Source organism: Amborella trichopoda, chromosome 1 (assembly GCF_054954075.1).
Source record: "Amborella trichopoda isolate Santa Cruz 75 chromosome 1, AtrichopodaSantaCruz75HAP2 v2.0, whole genome shotgun sequence".
In the NCBI taxonomy this organism is placed as follows: Eukaryota; Viridiplantae; Streptophyta; class Magnoliopsida; order Amborellales; family Amborellaceae; genus Amborella; species Amborella trichopoda.
In genome coordinates, this window is record NC_142336.1 from 1,829,810 (window position 1) to 1,850,030 (window position 20,221).

The window sequence follows — 20,221 nt, forward strand, 5'->3', positions numbered from 1 at the left end:
ATTTATTTATAGGTCTGCTCGATCTACATATCTTTAGAGCTTTAATTTCATAAATAGGAGTGACCATAGATTTTCATGTCATCAAAAAAGCTTTCCAACACCGAAACTGCATCTTTCAAACACTCAAAACGGCATCTTTCAACATACTTTTGAGGTACGTCTTACTTCAACAATACAAGATGCCTTACAACTCACCCACTAAAAAAAGCATGCAAATTAGTGTGCCAAATGCACGTATACAGAGAAACGCATAAAACCACCATGACTATGAATATAACAACAATATTTTATTATATTTTTATTCACCCACAGTTCATTTTAATTATTTAAAGATCATCAGAATTGCAGTATTTCTAGAGCACCATGCTTATATATTCAAGACCGAAATGGATTTAACGTGATTTGAGATGTATCTCAGGTCCTAACAAGGTTTCCAAATGCTAGGCAGCCGGCCTAGCACCCATCGCCTAGTCTAGCGCCCAAAACCTCAGACACCCTGCAGTTCAAATTCTTTAGATATATACATCATATGTGTTGTCTAAACACACATATATGCATAATACAATTTTTTTCCAATGAAAGCATATCACATGTTAAGAATGCACCCGTTCAAAACTTCAAAATTCAAATCACAAAAAAATTTAAAAAAAAGTTAAAAGTCTAATAGTCTCCAACTCTTCATGTTCCATAATAACACGGACTCCAACTCTCCAACCTCCAAAAGCACCCTAAAAATAATTCCAAGAGATGAAAATTTTAGGATGTTTATTCAAACTACAAAAAACACTTTTGATTCTAAAAAATAAGTATAACTAAAAGATTTACAGTTCATAGAAGTGTTCTTTTAGTCGAAAATAACCCCCATAATCTATTTAAATTTTTTGGGGTCAAAATTACCCCATTTGCCCTTATGAGAAATTGGTATAACTAAGAGATTTACAGTTTATGGAAGTGTTAATAACCCCCATAAAGTTTATTGGGGGTCAAAATTACCCCCTTTGCCCTTTTTGGGGCACTGGGTGCCCACCTAAGTACAGCCGCCCAAAATGGGATGCTACAAGCTTAGCTGTGGGTGAGGTCTCTTGGGCGCCTAAGAACCGGGCGGACTGTCTTTTAGATCCTAAATCCCTTTGAAAAATCGAGCGTACATGAATCAGCAGACTCACCGACAAGTTGATTTCAATGGAAAAGGTCTTGAAGGTCAACAATATCAGCCAGGACCCCAGCTGCTGTGGTGTCATTGCCAGCCCCAGCACCTTGTATCACTAATGGCAATTCTCTGTAACACCTACTGTATATCTCAATCTGCAAAAATTTTACCATACCATCTGTGTCATGGCAATCTCATTTCCTTAACTATTGAAACCAAGATAGAATAAAGAAGTAACCCCAAAATCTACCATAAAAGAATTGGGAAAAGTCCATTACCCAAAAAATGGGGAAAAGGTTAAAGGTGCAGCAAGCCGACAAAAAAGAAAAAAAGAAAAGGTGCAAACGTCCCCACAAGCTCAGCCATAAAAGAATTGAAAAATTCATGTAACTAACTTACACAAAAATCACAAAAAAGGTGTAGCAAGCCACCCAAAAAAAAACAGGGAAAAGTGGAGTACCTAACTTATTCAAAGAAGAGCAAACCAAGGCACAGTATCTAATTTTGCAAAAAAAAGGGTGCTAGAATAAGACACGGATAGAGATAGCCACTGCACTTGCTTCTAGTATTACCCCAAACACACTTGGATCCGATATATTTATGTATCTTTCAGAGGGGGTCAGAAACCATTGTTGAAATGCCTTGACACTAGTGGAGAAAGTTTATTAAAGAAGAGGGAGAGAGAGAGAGAGAGAGAGAGAGAGAGAGAGAGAGAGAGAGAGAGAAGAGAGAGAGAGCATTAACAAGCACTAAGTGCTTAGAGCAGGATTAATCTGGGAAGGAAAGGCTCGAGAGGGATTAATCCAAGAAGTAAAGGCAAGAGAGAGAGAGAGAGAGTGAGAGGTGACAGAGTGGGAGGCAAGTCATGCAAAAGCCCGAGATAGAGTATTCGGCCAAGAAAGACTAGAGAGAGAGACTAATCGAGCAAACAAAGGTAAAAGGGAGTATTGTAGGAGGTGAAGGCTGGAGAGAGAGAGAGAGAGAGAGAGTTCAGCAAAGAAAGTCTGGAGGAAGACTGATTGAACAAGCAAAGGTGAAAGCAAGAGTATTGTAGGAGGTGAGGGTTGGTGTGAGAGAGAGAGAGAGAGAGAGGGAATTCAGCAAAGAAAGACTGGAGAGAGACTAATTAAGCAAGCAAAGGTGAGTATTAGTATTGTAGCAGACGAAGGCTGTGGGAAAGAAGAAGAAATAGAGAGTACTCCAGAAACTAAAGGCGAGGGAGAAAGACTATAAGAAAAGGTGAGAGAGAGAAAATTATCAAAACCTGGAGAACAGGCAACCCTAATACTTCTAAAAAACAAAAACCCCAAAGCTTGCCCTCATTTCAAAAGGGATTTACAATACCAGGTAATTGTTTTTGAGTATCTCAAAAAGATGCTATCCTGGCAATCTTACACATAGGAAGAGACACAGTCTCAGGCAGGGTCATAAGACCCGATGAACTGGTTCTTGAATTTGCCTATCCAACTCAGATTTAGTGGATGGACGATCAGAGTACAAATCATCCCGCCCCCCCCCCCCCCCGCTCCCCTCCCCTCCCCTCCCCTCCCCTCCCCTCCCCTCCCCAAGGAATTAATGATACTATCTTTGCACTGATTCAGCCAATCCAGTTCTTTGATCCAGTGGGCAATCCAAAACCCGATTCCAGGTTTTAAACTCCAGTCTTAATTAAGCATTGAAATTGAGGAAACCTTCATGTGACTTAAACTTTTATAACCACTTATGCATTTAAGATATTTGAGGATTTGTGCTATATTGGAATCAAACTTACCAATTTACCTCATGTTCGTCCATGTATGCCTCCCAGTTGTTTAAAGAGTCAGATTCAAGCTCTGACTCACCAAGGGCTCATGACTAAGTGCCCCGTGTTCTGCTCACACAAGTCTGAGCCAGACTGGGGAATGTTTAATAGGAAAAAATTTAAAAACTACGAAAACGAGGAGACTTGAGCAACTCTAGGATTTCTCGCCTTGGGATCGCTTGGCTTCTGATCCAAGCCAACATGAACGAGTCCCTAGTCACACTGAATATTTTTTAATGTTTTCTCCAACATACTCCCTCTATCAATTATGGAACCATCATTACATGCATGGCCAATCTTTACCGGTTGGATTCCATTGCTTTCTAATATATTTCGATCAATCATCACTAAACGTGAATTAAAAGAACGGAAACTTTTGTATGGGGCCCCATAAAATACATACAATTTATATGTTTATGGGGACCAATGATTGTCCAATCTTGATCAGACATCTAGTAGTGAACCAACAACAATGTTTTAGTCTAGTGCCAGCTGCTCTTGTCATACTATAAGGTGTGTCATTGTAGTCAGCTCACATAAAGTTGTCTGATCAAGATTAAATAGTTGCAAGTCTTTAGACATACAAATTATAGGAGTATGGGGACCCATTGAAAGATCGCAAAATAGATGCCCCTACACAAGAATTATCTTAGACACATGGATTAGGGCATTTCTTGTCAATAAAAAGTGTGAACCTTTAAAAGTTCACCATAACAGTGACATATAACCCCTAAATATGGAGAGGCACATAAATACGTAATACAGGAACAAGTGGAAATGTATGTATGCATTAGTATATGTGTGTGTGTATACCATAACCTTAGAATTGAATTATGTAATCCAAAATTAAAACTTTACCACATTTGGCTAATTACCACAATAAAAATCATATCATGCTATGTCAAACCCAAAATGCAAGCAGCATGAACAAGGTGAGAAATTACCAAATTGTCACTCCCTTTCAATCTCCCCAAGGGTGAATTTTGAGGAACCTCCAAAAGCCCAACTTGACAACTGGTGAGCAAGAGAAAACATATGTTTATAGCCGGAGCTAGGAATGAAGAGACATAGTTGCACGAAAATCCTCATAGAGGTCTTAATATTTCCTAATTCGCTGAAAATATGAGGCTCTCTGAGACAAGAGTAACTCATTGAAACCTCACATGGGGACAGTAATGCTAAGATCAGTTGAGAAAGAACTTTACATTTATATGCAATGAATTACTATTCATTTATTATAGGGTGTGGTTTGTATAAGGTTGCAACCTTAAACCATCCAATTAAGGCACACCTCCAAATTTTATCATAACATGTAATTTTGGTGTAAAAAATTCTTAGGATTATCTGAAAATCTATTTTCATCTCTAATTATAAAATTTTAAAATCCAAAAATAATTAAAATCAAGTAGATCTATTAACGTATGAAAATATTGAAAATGAACGGTCTAGATAATGTGTTGCAAAATGCACTATTTTTGGGACTCAAAATCTCCTTTTTTTTCCATATTCATACATCTCGATGTCGAGATGATCAATTAGAAGGTTTTTCAACATTAAAACAACCTTTTCTGATGGATATTTGAGGTGCATCTTTAATTCTACATTTTAAGGTTGCAACCTTATATAAACTTTTTCCTTTAATATATATACGAAGTGCAAAACAAAATAAAGCAATATACCAAAAGTAAACCACATGAGACAGTACTTTCAAAAATCTGTATTGTTTTATTTCAGAAAGCTGTATTGTTCAAATCCAAATTCAGGAAGGGACAAAGACGTAATGAGTATGATTTTAGTGATAAAAGAATTAGCACATTTAATGAAACACATCCCAGGCCAAAAAACCCTGGAATTGAAGACTCTCCCATTTTGCCAATATTTTCAATTTTCTTTGCTAGAACTTCCGTGGTCCAACTCAGACTTACCCCATTAGGACCAGGTGACTCAGGATTGGAACCCTAGTGAGTCCCTAGCCAAGTCCACCTTTTTAATCACCGATAGAATTCCACACCAAAAGTCCACAATTGGGCTCAATCCCCAAAGCAAGTGAAGTTGTAGAGTCATGTACTTTATGACTGAAGTCAAGAAATCAGACTATTCTTAAAAGAAGTTTCAATAATGTGGAACCATGAAGATTTATAATGCCCATAACAGCTCAAACAAACCCATCCAAATGTGCCTGCTGATAGAGGATACTTGTTGAGTACATACTATTTTATAAACATTCCATTTAGTGTGTCGGAGTTATCAAACAGGTCAGGCTCTTAACCATAAGTAAATAGTTAGAGGCATATTATTCAAAAGAGAACGGACATAGTGAGAAATATAGTTCGAGAAACATAAACAATCATCTGAAAAACTCCACATCAGTTAAGAATATAGACCTTGAGCCCTCGATCACACAGACATATCGGAGAACGTTCCCCGTTGAAGAAGCCACATTGACTTTCTTTTTTAGTTCATCATCGAGCATTTCAAGGCCATTATCGAGAAAATCTTGTGTTGACATTTTTTCAGGTCCCATCAGATCTGAGTACAAGCTTTCCACCTGCATATTGGAAGAAAAGCACAAACACAATTTGCTTTGAAACCTTCTTTATCAATTGAAATGTAGTTACACAGTAAAACATAGAACAGATAAGTAGTGAGAATAGACCTTGATATTTCCTATGTTAGTACGCCCGCCAAGCAGCCGAAATAGGATCAAAGCCTGTTCAGAAACCATAGCATGAATATAGTATTTCTGCTCATGCAAAGATTAGTTGCTAGGGAAGGAATCATTGTTTAAAGGGATAGATTGCAGGGCAACCCCTATCCCTTTCAGATTTACAGTCCTGCATATGGATATTTTGATAAATTTCCCACTAAAAACAATAAGTAACATCAAGTAGTAATTTTCGTGGTACTTTGGTATAATATATTGGAAAAAAATGGTACCCCAATTCATACGTGTTCATAGTTCACAAGACGCAAGTATTATGGTTTCATACCTTCCTAGCTACATCCATTCCGCTAAGGTCATCGCGTGGATCTACCACATGAAGATGGCAAATAAGCAACAGGGAAATAGTCCAAATAGTATATGCATGTTTTTTTGCAAGTAAAGCATTTCATCAAAAAAGGATCTAAATACTGCAGAATGTAGAACATGACTGGTGTGCAAGTTGGATTTTAAATGGATAATCAACAAAAATGGGTTAATGGATGGTAGTAACCTTTCTAGAAATAATAGCCATGTGAAACCAGGTAACGCAAGTAACTTGAGTTTCTTTCAGTCAGCGTCTCAAAAAATGCTAGGCAGCCAGCCAGGCGCTAGTGCCCAGGTGCTAGGCAGGCGCCCAAGTTCTTAATTTATTTTCTTTCCTATTTTCTTAATATTTATTAAAATTTATTTTCTCTGGTATTCTTTTAAACTCTAGACATCTTGGTCATTCTGAGTGTCTGGGGTATGCAGGACTTCCAAGGCAATCACTAATATTTTATATTATGGTGCTACCGTTTCTAAATGTCCAATGTAAAGTGTACGACCGATACATAAACATTTTGCTATACCTGGGGGTTCTTTTTAACAACGAAGTTCAGGTAATACTTAAAAATGGCGTTCTATGGAGTGAAACTATGGTATTGCCTGTAAACTGTATTTATTGTGGTAATGGTGGCCCTAAATGTTATTGGATTAATTACACATTTTCATCTGCATTACGAACTATACAGTGGTTTTAATTTATTGTGACTTCTTTGGAGAAATAATGGAGATCCACTATTGTATTTTGTAATGGCAATTGGGATTTGAATTCTTTGGTAGAACTTTTTCTGATAAAAATTGTTGCGGGTGGTGAAGATATACTTGCTTGATGGTTCGGTATTCTTCCATTTTGTGTGGAAGGGGTATTCTATGTGCCCCATAAAATGGGTTCAGGTTAGTGTTTGCTCAGCCTGTGGTGTTTATCTTACAAATTAGGGAATCCATGAATGGGTCGACTCCTTGGAAAGGTTTGGGAACTAAGGCCTTTGTTGATTATCTAGGTTCCAATCACTGAAACATACCTAATTATCTGAGATCTAGATATGCAATTATTTCATGGAAGTTTCAACTACTTATCTTTGTTGAAGGTTTGGTGGAAGTTTCAACTTGAGACTCATCACTTAAAATCATATTTTTTTTTAAAGAATGCCTGGCTTCTAGGCACAAGTTATCGTTGATTGGAATCAAAGCCCGCCAAGGCACCCTCCTTGGGGAATTTGCAAGAATTGAATTTCCAATTTTTTTTCAATTTGGGGGTTTAGAATACTCCCAAAGGCCTTTTATGAAAGAAAATCATTGGTATGAAATGACCCAAAGTGCCCCGAAAGGGCACTTTATTCTCAAAAAAAGGGCCACAAGCACTAGCGCCTGCCTAGGACTAGGCACCCGCCTAGGACTAGGCGTTCCTAGGACACCTGGGCGGTTGCCCAGGAATTAGCGCCCAGGAAGTGATGCCCAAGCCTGGGCATATGCTTTGGGTTCCACCAAGCGCCTAGGCGGGAACCTAGGCCGGCAGACCGTTTTTTAAAACAATGCCTACAATTAACTTGCCTTACTCCAGCTATTAGATGTCAACTTGGATGTATCATTCCTCCGCTCAAAGTCTTTCAAACTTTTTTGACAGACTTTAAGTGGAGGAATGACACACCCAGCCATCTTCTGTTGATATTGGACAGTTGTGGTGATGCTAGTGAACTGTAGGAAACTTAAGTTCTAGCATTGTATGTGAACCCAATGTTTAATGTAAGAGGCTTTTGCCAAATAAGATTAATAATAGTGGATCACCTCAATAATAGTTTTTGTTTTTTGATGAATTGATCACCTCAATAATAGTTTATCACCTTTGAGGTGATGGAGTGACAGGGAATAATGCAGGATAGACTCAAGAGACATACTACTAAAAAACAAAGCACGCATTATGTACCAGGAAAATCTGACATTAAGAAGCAACTCCTAATGCAGCCTATTCATTCACAAAAATACAAGTCTTTTCCATTGGAATAACTAACCACAATAACTAGCTATTTCAGTCACATTCAATGGAAATCTTCTGAACACCTATTCTAACATTGACCAACATGTTAAGTTGTCCAACAATTTGAACTCTTAACTAGGATTTTTCTATTGGATAGCAATTTGATAACACATTCACAGACCTATTCAATTACTCAGAAGGCTCCATGCACATGAGTCCGACATTAATTAGCTGCACGTGGAAATCGCAACACTTGATACTAAATAGTGAAATGAGAATTTGAACAACTGCAGGGAAATGTAAACCACTGATCCAAGTTAAACAATCCATGGCATAAGGATGTACAGAGTTCAGAAAGCCACAATGATACCAGCAGATCTGGAGAAGTAAGACTCAAATGCCTCCATGATGGTTTTTTTTTTTCCCCTGAGAGTGCCTCCTTGTGGGTAGTTCCATTATGGAATTTTGGGGTACAACTATGCAGTCACCGAAGCCCCCTACTCTTCAATTATCACCAGTATGAATTATGTGGGAACCTTTGCAATCGTCCATATTAGAAGATGCACAAGCAGATTAAAATGGAGCACATCTCAAATGCTACAGCAGGGTCAGAATAAATTAGTGATATTGCTTGGAGAAATTGAAATATCCATTTTCTTTCATGTCATTATGCTAATCCATTTTCAATTTTTAAATATATTTATTATCTTGTTCATAACAATTGTCCAATTCTATCCCATTCACTGTTTACACTGGAACATATTAATCCTATAAAAGATCATCGTTCTACCATGAATAATGATTTAGAAGTTAGTAGAACATGATTATTGCCTGATCAAGACAGTAAAATCTACATTTTGAGTTTATAACTGTTGTCTTCAAACTAAGGAAATATTCTGCTTCACATTTTCTTTTCTTTTTTTCTATTCTTTTGGAGGAATTCCACTTCACATAATTATTCGAACTGCATGATACAAGCACAGAATAAAGAATCCACCTGGTTCTGTAAACCCAAGTTGTTTAGCCGCTCGAACAACTTCGCTGAATGGTTTTCCATCTTCTAGTTCACTCATTACATAGCCAAGTGTACCTGGCACAACCAAGTTTTGGAACCAAAAAGAGAACCACTATATGGGACAGCATAACTAAAATAAAGAAAACAAAATCATTTTAACAATAACAGTATTATAATAAGTTAAGAAAGGAATAATAGCATACCACTCACACTCCCAATAATGCGGTGGACAGGGTCGCCTGATGTAAGTAGACGGTTTAAAGACGTGATCACTGGAAGGCCAGCTCCTACCTAATAACCAAGAAAGAAGTCTATATTGTTCTGATATAAGCAATGAAATTCTTAAGAACAAATAATATTTTGTTCTAGCATTTACCCATCTTTCCAGATAATATTTTTGCTGCTTTATTTTCTTTATGAAATACCACAAATCGCAAATGAAACACTGTTTTTTCACAGGTAAGTGCTTTATTTCCTTTCACACCATGTTTCATCGGTACTAGATGAACTAATTTCCAACTCTCCAGGTCAATGGCTCAATGCAGAAATATATTACTTCCATATTGGCTTGGTGCTAAAATACTTTACCTTATCACATTTAGGGAAAAAGACATATACCCCCTCCCTAAAATAAGAGGTCCCAGGTGAGGAAGAAAGAGAAAGAGAAGGAGAGCTTTTCCAGGATTTAGCTAGCAGGGTGATTAAGAAAAAAAAGAAAGGCAAATTCTGTAATTTGGAAAATGGAATAGGTAATGAAGGGGTTAAACGTCCCCTTTTTGTTTTAACTTGGGGGTTCCATGGGATATTTATAGGACAAGGAGATTATTTAGGATTATAATTTTAGAGAGGGGGGTTTATATCTTTTTCCCTATCATTTATTGAATTGTGGTATCAGTTAGCTCTGTCATGGAATTCCCAAGGCAGCCACTACTAACTAACAATTCTAAGGCACTCCAAGGTTTCCACCACCAAATAAGTGAAAGTCAAGCTCCTAAGATTCACAAATGCTCTAGATCATCAATCTTATATTAGATAACACCAAAGAAGAGTGATGGTTCTGTATAGAACTCCAGTTATTGTATAAACTATCAAAATCAAACTTATCCGGACAACTCATAAGCTTGAAATAAAGGAAACATCACAAACCGAAAAAAAACATTCCATTCACAAGTTACTATAAGAGCATGAACTAATCTGAGTAATTGTATCATTTTGTTTCCATAATTTACAAAACAAATGGTGGTGCATATTAAAGCTTGATCAAGGAATAAAAAGAAAACCTACTGTTGACTCGTATCTAATGTGACGAGGGCATGAGACCAATTTATCATAAATATCCTGCACACAAGATGATAGAAATCATCTCAACATTCTAATTTACTGTTATGGTGAAAAAGAAACGGAATATACTTATATCTGTGTAGAAAGAAATAGAGAGAGGAATTACAATATCAGATGTGAGTGGCTTCTTGTTTGCCAGGACAGCAAAGCACCCTATTTCAATAACGCTTTTCAGTATTATAATGGTGTCAGCACTTGCAGAGCAATCAATATAAACCAAGCCTGTTAAGAAAAGATGGACAACAAAGATGCCATCAAAATTTTAGACTGCCTCTCCAGTTAGAATATTACACGAACTCTAAAGTGACGAAGTAAAACACCAAATGGGAGCTAGAGAATCAACCAGAAATCCACATGCTCTCTTTGAATATTTTTTTTCTGAAATAATTTTTTGAATATTAAAAAAAATGAGGATTTATGGTAACTCAAAGATCCATGCTTGTATTCAATGGTAACTGACACCAATAATTTATTTGGTATTTTATACTCAAACTTACTGTAACTATCCCCATGAACTTGAATAAGCATTATGTAATAATTTTTCCAAAGCATAACAAAAGTCAAAAAAAGAAAAAATGATAATAATAATAATAGAGCTGAAGCGATGCCTTGGTTAAGTATACTAATTAGTACGAACCAGTTGAACTTGCAAGAAGGCCTCCAACTTCAATGAGCTTCTTGTCTACTGCTGGATACTCAATTACATGGCATCCATCTACAACACCAAAAAATAATAAAGGTAAAAATGGAAATTGATAAAAGACTACCAATGTCAACAAGTATATGAACTCAAAACAAAGGACGGTGACAATAACAATAAAAAATAAATTAAAGAGATTGTAGATTAACTATGAACAACTGATTATCACTACCATAAGAAGAAATGAACCCAAATCATAGATAGATCAATTAGCATGCACCATCAAATAATAATAATAATAATAGTAGCTATAATAATAACAATAATAATAATAATAATAATACTAACAAAATGAAGAAGAAGGACAACAACAACAATGGTGATCGTGAAATTTACAGAAACAGAAAGACAGGAGATGCTAACCATAATTTAACGTGGATAGATAAGATCCAGAAGACTTTACTCGTCGAATCTCTTCTAAAGCATCTTCTCTCAATTCCCCCTTTGAAAGATCATTCACTAGAACCAGAGAACGGCTATCACAAACCCCAATGAATCTCAGCATCACCCCCTGATCAACTACAACAATCAAAATCCATGCAAAATATGAACCATAGATGAATGTAATTAGCACATGTCGTGCAATAATTGAGGTCAAGAGTTAATGGCAAGGGCATAAAGAAGAGAAACAACCCCAATTTTTACTGAAGTAATTTTGAAAATGTTAACCACAAGAAAACCGGTTGTAAAGCCCTAGTTGAGCTTGAGAATAGCAGGCAATGGTGGGAACTAGAGAGAGAAAACCCTAGTTTCCAAGTACATGCAATGGACAGAGAGAGAGAGAGAAACCCTAGTCTTATGATACCTTTATAGCGTGCAATTCCCGGCAGGTGATGATGTGGTCTATGAGTTGCAGGCCAACGCCACCACAACCCATGAGAATCAGCGGAATCACCTTCATCTTTGCTCTCTCCCTCTCTTCACTGTCTCAGTGAGGTTTCTCTCTCTCCCCCCACTGTTTCAGTGAGGTTTCTCTCTCTTCCCCCCTCACTCTCTCTCTCGACTTACCCCCTCTCTCTCTTCACTGTTTCAGTAAGGTTCCTCTTTCTCTCTCTACATATATATCTGTGAGCAAGAGCACTGCCTTCCGTCGTTATGGTTGTTTGATCCCAGAGGCAGTATAAGGATCCGCTTTGTATAGGCCCTAGGTTGTAACTAATCAAATTACAGCCTGCCTTCAAATAGTATCGATAAATTTGGTTTCAATACCGATAAACTTTGTCATAGCTTTAAAATATATTTTTATTTTTATTTATAAAGTTTGAAGTTTCAAAAATAATATGATCGGCAAATCTATGAAATTTAAAAATCTCGAAAATTGACAGTCTAAAAATAAATTACAAAATACATTATTTTCAAAACTTAAAATCTATTTTTTCTCTCATGTCCATACATCTCGATCAATTTTGAGAATTTTTTAACATAAAAAACAACCTCTTTTAGTGAAAATTTTTAAAATAGATTCGAATTTGATTGCTTAGAGCCTCCGCTCTATATAAACCTCTCCTTTGTGTAATGATATGATTAAATCCGTAACGGCGCAAACACATAATTAACTTTAAAAACTGTGTTCCCGCCATTTGAAAGCGGAGAAACGCATGGTGTATAAACTGAGCGCAGTTAACTTTTGGAAGGGAAATTCACGTTATCTCAAGCCGTCAGATACGAACTTGGACGGCTGTGCAATGAATAGAGGAATTACACGCCCTGAGCCCTTAAGTTCACATTTGACGATGGTTTGGATGAATTTCCGATTCAAGAGTTAGTTGCGCTCATTATAGGTTATGTGTAGTACTGAGGCGGGACAAGATACCTATTATTTTAAAATTTTCTTATAAAATTTAGTGATATATTTTTAGAACTTTCTAGAGTTATGTATAGGATTTTTAAGTTTTTTCAGGTTCAAACATAAGTTGGATACAAGTCAATGATTCACTTCAAAATTTAGCATTAATGGTGGGTCATCTCCAGCATCCATTGAAGAGGATGGACGGTGAATGACTAATTTGTGTTCTGTACATCATTTTAGTTCATCCATGGAGGACAAGCACGGATACGGTAGTCATGTAGGGGAAGCATTTTGGTCTCATAGGAAAAGCACAATGGGGATTGTCACAAGTTTAAGCTTTTCATAACATCTTTGATTCACCTTATTGTCAAATAAACATCTTTGATTCACCTTATTGGGAAAGAACATCATCATTGATTCATCTTGCAATCAATTTCAAAATTGAGAAAATTTTCATTAGTTCTTTGGGGTGGCAATGGACCCGGACATTATCTAGGACCCGAGAGGTAGACCCATATGTGCCCGTGATTGGGTCCAAAAATTGGACTGGGCAGGATGGTTAGGATCCATATTTTGGACCCAAACACTATTCGGGTCCGGGTTCAATAATATTTTTTGGGTCTATATAGATACGGTTCAATGTATAGAGAGTATTTTGAATACTCAAGTTTGAATAGGAATTCATTTAGAGAGTATTTTGAGCTCATAATTTTTTTTTTTAGATGGATCTTCTAAATGAATATGATTCCCGAGTGTGAATCAAACTTCGGCTTGAGTGGTCAACTGTTGCTGAATAGCCGCATTACATCTCAAGTTCGATTCCTACTGCCAAACTACCAAGAGATAGAGAGGATGCTTCCCAAGTAATAGCTCCGCCATGGCCGGTCTGCCGGTTCCTAAGCTTTGAGAAAAGAGGGTATTGTTAGACAGCTAATGTAAAATATTTGCCACATCTATTTTCATGCGCTTTACTCCAAACGCTTGGGATAAAATGCATGTGATGATGAAGATGAGTACTTGAACTCAAACAATTTAAAATAAGGAAATATATATATATATAAGTACGAGACTCTAAACAATCAAATTAAAACACACCTCCAAATCTTCTCTAAAATAGGTTGTTTTGATGCCAAAAAAATCCTCAAATTGATCCTCACGACTCAAGAGGCATGAACATGAGAAAATAAATAAATTTCAAGTTTTAAAAATAAAACATCTTGTAATACATTTTTGGACAGTTAATTTTTAATTTTCATAAATATGCTCGATCTACACTATTTTTGAAACTTTAAATTTTATAATTAGAGATGAAAATATATTTTAAAACTTTCACAAAAATTTCCAATATTGAAAATCAACGCTATTTAAAAATGCACCGTACTTTGATTGTTTAGAGCCCGGCCTTATACAAACCACACCCTTTAAATAAACAAGTCAATAAGACCTAGAATAATGTGAGAATTATGCCATATATTTCATAATAAAAAGGCATAAGTGACGGGCGAAGGGTAATGAGAAACAAAAGGGAAGAGAGAAAAAAGGGGAGGGAGATGTATTAGATATTTGAACCCAATCCATTGAAAAAGAAGGAAGAAAATTATTGAAAGAGAGAGGAAAATAATAGAAATCAAGACGTCATGTTTTAGCACCCTGCAATCCAAACCACTACGGGCTTGTACATCTTCATGCACATATATACTTTCTCATAAGATTATACAAAAATGTGATAAATATATGTGATTTTGCCCGAGCCTATTGTGCGTGTGTAGAGAGACAAATAGCATACCCCTCTGAATCAAAGAACACAAGATAGAGCAACCTATATTCTATACAGCAAAAAGCTATAAAACACAAATTCCCCAGCATGCGCTCAAAACAGAGAGATAGAGTACTTTTTTCTACTCAAATATTTCTCCCTCCTCTCTCTCTTTTTCTGTGACCTTCCTCTCAACAAAATCCTCACCTAAATGGTCCAAACCCGCATCCCCTTCTCTCTCATTTCCACTGCTACAGTATCTCTCATCCTCATCCCCATCACCCTCAACAACAGCACCACTGGATACCAAACCTTCATTTGAGAATTCTCTCTCTACCTCTTTGCCTTCACATTCTGATTCTCCCACGACGCACACAGGGACCTTCAAGGATTTATCTGGCCACTCCTTAAAGAAAGAATTCATCACCATGAACCTAAAAACCTGCAACAAATGGCTCTTGTCTCTCTTGATCTCTTTGCTCAACAGTTTCTGTAAAAGGGTCGGACTCCGAGTCAAAACTGATCTCGGAGACTCTTTATTCCCAGACTTATGTGATTTTCCCTCTCTCCTCCCAGCCTTACCTCTCTTTTGGAACTTATGTTTGTTCCTGAAATTCCTCTTTTCGTTCCTGTTAAATTTCTCATGTCTCCTGTTGGGAGGTTGTTTTTCTGACTCAGAAAGATAATTTGGAGGTACTTCAGCTACCTCGATGCCTAATTCAGCCTGCTTGGCTAGGATTTCCTTTAGCCTCTGCAATCACATTCCGAAATGGCTAAGAATATCAGCGTCCGAATTATTGGCTAATTCCGAAACGCTAAGAATATCAGCATGGAAAGGGCTATAGCAAGAACAAATTTATCTTTAACTAGGCCCATAAAAATTGGTCAAGCTCAACCAGCTTTATAATTGCCAATAGACATTAGAAGAACAAATCAAAACAACCCAATAATTTGTTATAGACTAAAAGCAATGGCATGTCATCTTTGACTCGAATGCCTTACGAACACCATAAAACAAAGAAACGGCCCTTTTCTATAATTGAAGCTTATGATGTTTTATTTATGTATAAATATGGTTTTTTTAAAAGAATCTAGGTAATTAAGGTTATTATCAATTTTTTATACTTTTCTATATACTAAGGATTTTTTATTTATTTTTAATCTCGACAGTTCATGTAATCACTAAAGAGGACACCAAATTTGCAGTTTAAATTCAGCAGGAACATTTACACCGGCAGTGGATGACCTCAGATTTTAAAATTCTTTAAGCATTTCTTAGCTTGATTCAGTTTTAAAATAAATTTATGATAGATCAACCACAGGCCACCTGACAATGTAAATTATGACAATAGGGTTCACGGAAAGTATGCAATAGTCCTATGAACTATGCAAAATCATAGTTCTTTGGCATCATCAGAATCCAATGAAATGAAGGATGGTAATGGAAAGGGTGAAGGATGGTAATGGAAAGGGAGTGGAACCCACCGGTGGAGTCATGTCCTATTCTAGTGGCCCCTCTTCCTCTCCCACAGTTGGATGGCAATGACCCAAATCTCCAACAGTTTCCAAGCCCATTGGATTACAGTATGCTTTCTCTAAGGTAAAATGTCCATCTTTTAGGAATTTTGTAACTTTCAAAATTCCATAAAAAGCTACTAAAAATATCATGCAACATCGTAGTATCTATAGGGAGCGGCGTCCTGAAGAAAAAATGATTCAAGTAAAGAAAACAATGAAGAAGAAAAACATACCTTACGCCTTAATTTTGCCTCCGCATCTACAAGATTATTACGAGACTTTCCAGCCTGCTAAAGACAAAGTATAAGGATGTGTCCTAATTGAAGAAGAAAAAGAAAATGAGAGGGGCGGGGGGGGGGGGGGGGAGAGAGAGAGAGAGAGAGAGAGAGAGAGAATCCTTTGTATAGTACAAATAAAGCACAGCAAAATGAAAGTAAACCTTCTTTTCTACATTTGCGTTTGTGGGGAAGTTCTTCTTACGCTCTTCCCGCCATTGCTTTATCTCGTCTTCCGTATAAATTGCAGACAGAGATGGCCTTTAATAAAATATACAAGAAATAAAGTAGAATCAGAAATAGAAAATAACAATTAAAACAAGTCAATAATCAAAAAGTTTAAACTTCAAACAACCTGAATTTTACACTCCATCTAGATAAATTATTGATTAGTTATCGTGGAAAATACCTTTTAGATTCAGGGATACCTTCTCTATTCCAATTATTACGATTAGAATTTCGTGCTCCTTCCCTATGTTGGCCTGTTTATCACAATTTTCAAAAGTTGATTCTTAACAATAGTTGATGGAGCAAAATGTGAGTTTCATTGCATAGCTTATACAGGTAGTAATAAAAAAAGAGAGCACAAAATACCCATAAGAAATAAATTATTTAACAGTTTACCCTTTTAAACCTATTCCCACTCAAGACCCTGTGTTATTTTATGGGTATTTGAAAATTAAATTAAAATATATGGGCAAAGTGTTCAATAGTTAATCTCTCATGAGTAATTTGATAAATTTCCCATGAAAAGAAAATTCCATCAAATTACTTCAAACATATCCTACGTCATGGGTTTGTTATTCTAAAAAGGGAAACAAAAGAGCATAAAAAGAAATTAGCATGCCTAAATCAATCAGACATTAAATTTATTTGGCAGGACAAGCATAGTTCATCAATGATATCTGAAGGAATGCATTTTGTAAATTGCTTCAAATCATTTTTATTTTGATGGGTGTAATTGTTTTAAGGAATTAACTGTAATGAGAACCCTATCGTTTCTAAATAAACTTTCAAAAAAAAAAAAAAAAGATTTAATGAAGTTCAAATCCAAACTCCTCATTCCATCAAATAAATACATTATTCTCTCCTACTCAAAGTATACTAAAATAAATCCTAAAATAAATCAGAAACTTACCATGCACAACACCCTTAAAGCATTTCCCATTTCTAGTATCATGCTTGAATTTTGCCTTAGAGTTTCCTATGCCATGGAGAGAAGGCGTCCTTAATCTACAATGTAAAATAGTAAAAAGAATGATCTCATGGTCATATGCATAAACCACCAAATCACACAGTTAAGACTAATTCTACCTAGCATACCTTGATTCACCTTTATCAGAATGATGTGGAGTATTGCCAAATTTCTTTCCTTTAGGACCGTCATTCATAATTGGAGCATTATGTTTTCCCACATGATCGTAAGAAATTTCCTAAAGAGTGGACATGAAAATCATGATGGAGGCAGAACAGTAGTGATTGTTAGGATGAGTATGAAATTCAAGGCACAAATACGAGTTAATGATGGGAAAATATGCGATAAGTGCACTAAACTTTCCTACATAAACTCACACCCTACACGTCAGATGGGGACAGTGATCGCTGGGGTGTGTCATTCTTTCCGCTGCTTGAAGTCAATCAAAACTTTTGACAAACGTTGTGCAGAGAGAAGACACATCCCATCCGTTACTCTCCACAACTAAAGAATTGAGAGGGTGTGAGCATTAATTTAAAATGTTGTGCACATACTGCATACTTTCTCATTAGAGATACAACATTGCATCTTAAGGAATATATTTCCTCACCCACACAAACAATAGGAATTTTTTAACATGTATACAACCCAAAACCTGTAGAATGTGCATATGTATATACATGCACACCTCCACACACAATAGACGCATACAAGTAACTAAATGCATGTTTATGCAAATCCGTACACAGCTATGACATTGACAGGCGCATGAGTGCACATCAGTGAGTATATTTGTTGAATATTTGGTGGAATTTTCGCCATAACATGTTCAAACTCTTAATAGGTTACATGCTTGAACTTTCAGGTAATGGTGAATATATGTTGTTGGGCATTATATATTTCAAGCAGGGGATTCATTCTTTTGAAACTTAAGACAACAGTTACCCAGTAGATTTGAACTGCAAACTTAAGTATGAAACATTACCTGTGGCTGAAGAAATCCTTGTGGTTGCAAACTCTTCTGCATTGGTTGCATTTGGGGTGAAGTATTCAGTTGTGAGAACACATTACCTGGAACTCCTATGGCGCTTTGACCCAGATTAGGCAATACTAATTGATGGAAGTTTTGATACGGTATTCCCATACAAAGCTGAGATTTCTCAAAAGAACCACTGCTGACATGGTTTGAAGAGCTTGTTAGAGGTTGGAAGTTTCCTAAGGCAGGGCAACCCACTGTTGAAGGATTGTTTTGTGGATGAGGGACAAAAGTAGGATGAGAAGGATTTACAGTAAACGTAGTCCCAGGATTAATGGGATTTTGAGGACATTGTGGGATTTGATTAGCAGCATAAGCGTTAACTTGTGGGTGGTTATGAAACCCATTCGGATTAGCAAACTGAACCGAGTAACCTATGCCATTAACAAAAGCATTAGGCATGTGATTCGAAGGTAATGTCTGAGCTCTATTTGGAAACATCACTGAAGGGTTATGGGTAAGCCGGTTTTGGAAATTAGTGTTTTGATTATTGAGTGGGTTATGGAAATTAGGGTTTTGAGTATTGAAGTTCGCTGGAAATTGGATGTGATGTTGCATGGGAAGATTCTGTATATGTGGTTGCAAGCTTGTGAAAGCTAAATGATTAGGCTGGGAATATGAATGAGGGATGAGATTACTGTTTTGATTACTGTAAAATTGTGCAGGCTGGGGATTACCAACATTTGAGCCGGGCATCATTTCCTGTTGTTTTCGCATGAACAAAGCAAAACATTAGAGGATGCATCATTGTATAAAAGAGAATAACAGAGCAAATTTTGAGAGAGAGTGCATCGACCACAGAGGAGCAGAGAGAGTACAAAACTGGTTTTTCAGAGTAGAGAGAGAAATAATAAGTGTAAAAACTGAATTGCAGAGTAGAAAAGGGGGGGGAGAGAGAGAGAGAGAGAGACTAACTACAAATACTGGTTTTATGGAGAAGCACAGATAATAACTGGTATATAAAATTTGCAAGCTAAATGAAAATCCTAGTATAAAAAATAATCAAAAGAATGATACAGTCATGTCCAAAGTTATAAAAATTAAAAGAAATCACAGCATAACACAGAAGAAAACAATTAATCTCTAAATTTAGCAAAATAATAGAAGCATCGCATAAATACCTGGTTGGGAAGAGAAGACTGAGGGTTCACCAAAGGGATCATGCTTTTGTTAAAGAGGACGATGCCCTAGCTACACAAAACCAAAAAAAAAGAAGAAGGGTTTCCAAACTTGAAGAAGCAGTTGTACAGAGCCACGGCAGAGAGCTAGGTAAGACCAAGTATTTATAATTGGAATATGCACTTCATTTGAAACATAAATTATTTTATACAGTTTAATCGCTATTTTCCCTGGATTAGGGTTTTGAAGCTTCATACCTTGAGGCTTGAAGTGAAGACGCTCAGAAACCATGAAGGTTTTTGGTGAGGCAGCATATATTTCATTTCGAGGGCCACGTGTAGGTTGCGTGTCACCGTGTCCACTCGCCCGAATCATAGCATATAACCGGCGATTCTTCTCTATACACACCCGATTCACTGTAGCATATTACTTAGAACCGATTCTTCTCTAGACACGCCCGATTATCTGTATTATACTGGAATAAGTAACCGATTCCTGTGTCGACTCGGACGTTTTTTAAACCACT

General features: G+C 36.6%; 2 protein-coding genes across 15 annotated transcripts; both read right to left on the minus strand.

Annotated features, from left to right (window-relative positions):
• Nucleotides 1–350: 350 nt before the first annotated feature.
• Nucleotides 351–12,188, minus strand: LOC18425229 (Glyceraldehyde-3-phosphate dehydrogenase-like family protein). 9 transcript variants are annotated; one of them, XR_016060673.1, is made up of 15 exons: nucleotides 11,813–12,188; nucleotides 11,371–11,518; nucleotides 10,945–11,022; nucleotides 10,414–10,529; nucleotides 10,247–10,304; nucleotides 9,170–9,253; nucleotides 8,949–9,041; nucleotides 8,322–8,487; nucleotides 8,133–8,182; nucleotides 5,942–5,982; nucleotides 5,608–5,661; nucleotides 5,336–5,499; nucleotides 3,896–3,965; nucleotides 1,167–1,305; nucleotides 351–496 (listed from the first exon to the last, which is right to left on the minus strand). XR_016060673.1 is itself a non-coding variant. In XM_088873521.1 (13 exons), exons 1-12 carry the CDS (start codon nucleotides 11,906–11,908, stop codon nucleotides 1,180–1,182), a joined length of 1,128 nt encoding a protein of 375 aa, XP_088729647.1. In that variant the 5' UTR covers nucleotides 11,909–12,188; the 3' UTR covers nucleotides 351–496; nucleotides 1,167–1,179. The 9 variants fall into 9 exon arrangements, 3 of the variants coding, with proteins under 3 accessions (XP_088729647.1, XP_088729618.1, XP_088729711.1); XR_016060635.1 differs by having other exon boundaries at nucleotides 351–728; XR_016060550.1 differs by having other exon boundaries at nucleotides 351–728; nucleotides 8,322–8,548.
• Nucleotides 12,189–14,436: 2,248 nt separating this feature from the next.
• Nucleotides 14,437–20,016, minus strand: NUFIP (GATA zinc finger protein). 6 transcript variants are annotated; one of them, XM_088873372.1, is made up of 9 exons: nucleotides 19,953–20,016; nucleotides 19,698–19,767; nucleotides 18,526–19,278; nucleotides 17,669–17,778; nucleotides 17,484–17,578; nucleotides 16,755–16,827; nucleotides 16,510–16,606; nucleotides 16,304–16,357; nucleotides 14,437–15,303 (listed from the first exon to the last, which is right to left on the minus strand). In XM_088873372.1, exons 2-9 carry the CDS (start codon nucleotides 19,737–19,739, stop codon nucleotides 14,695–14,697), a joined length of 1,833 nt encoding a protein of 610 aa, XP_088729498.1. In that variant the 5' UTR covers nucleotides 19,740–19,767; nucleotides 19,953–20,016; the 3' UTR covers nucleotides 14,437–14,694. The 6 variants fall into 6 exon arrangements, 2 of the variants coding, with proteins under 2 accessions (XP_088729498.1, XP_011629285.1); XM_011630983.3 differs by having other exon boundaries at nucleotides 16,304–16,360; XR_016060389.1 differs by lacking the exon at nucleotides 16,755–16,827.
• Nucleotides 20,017–20,221: the final 205 nt, after the last annotated feature.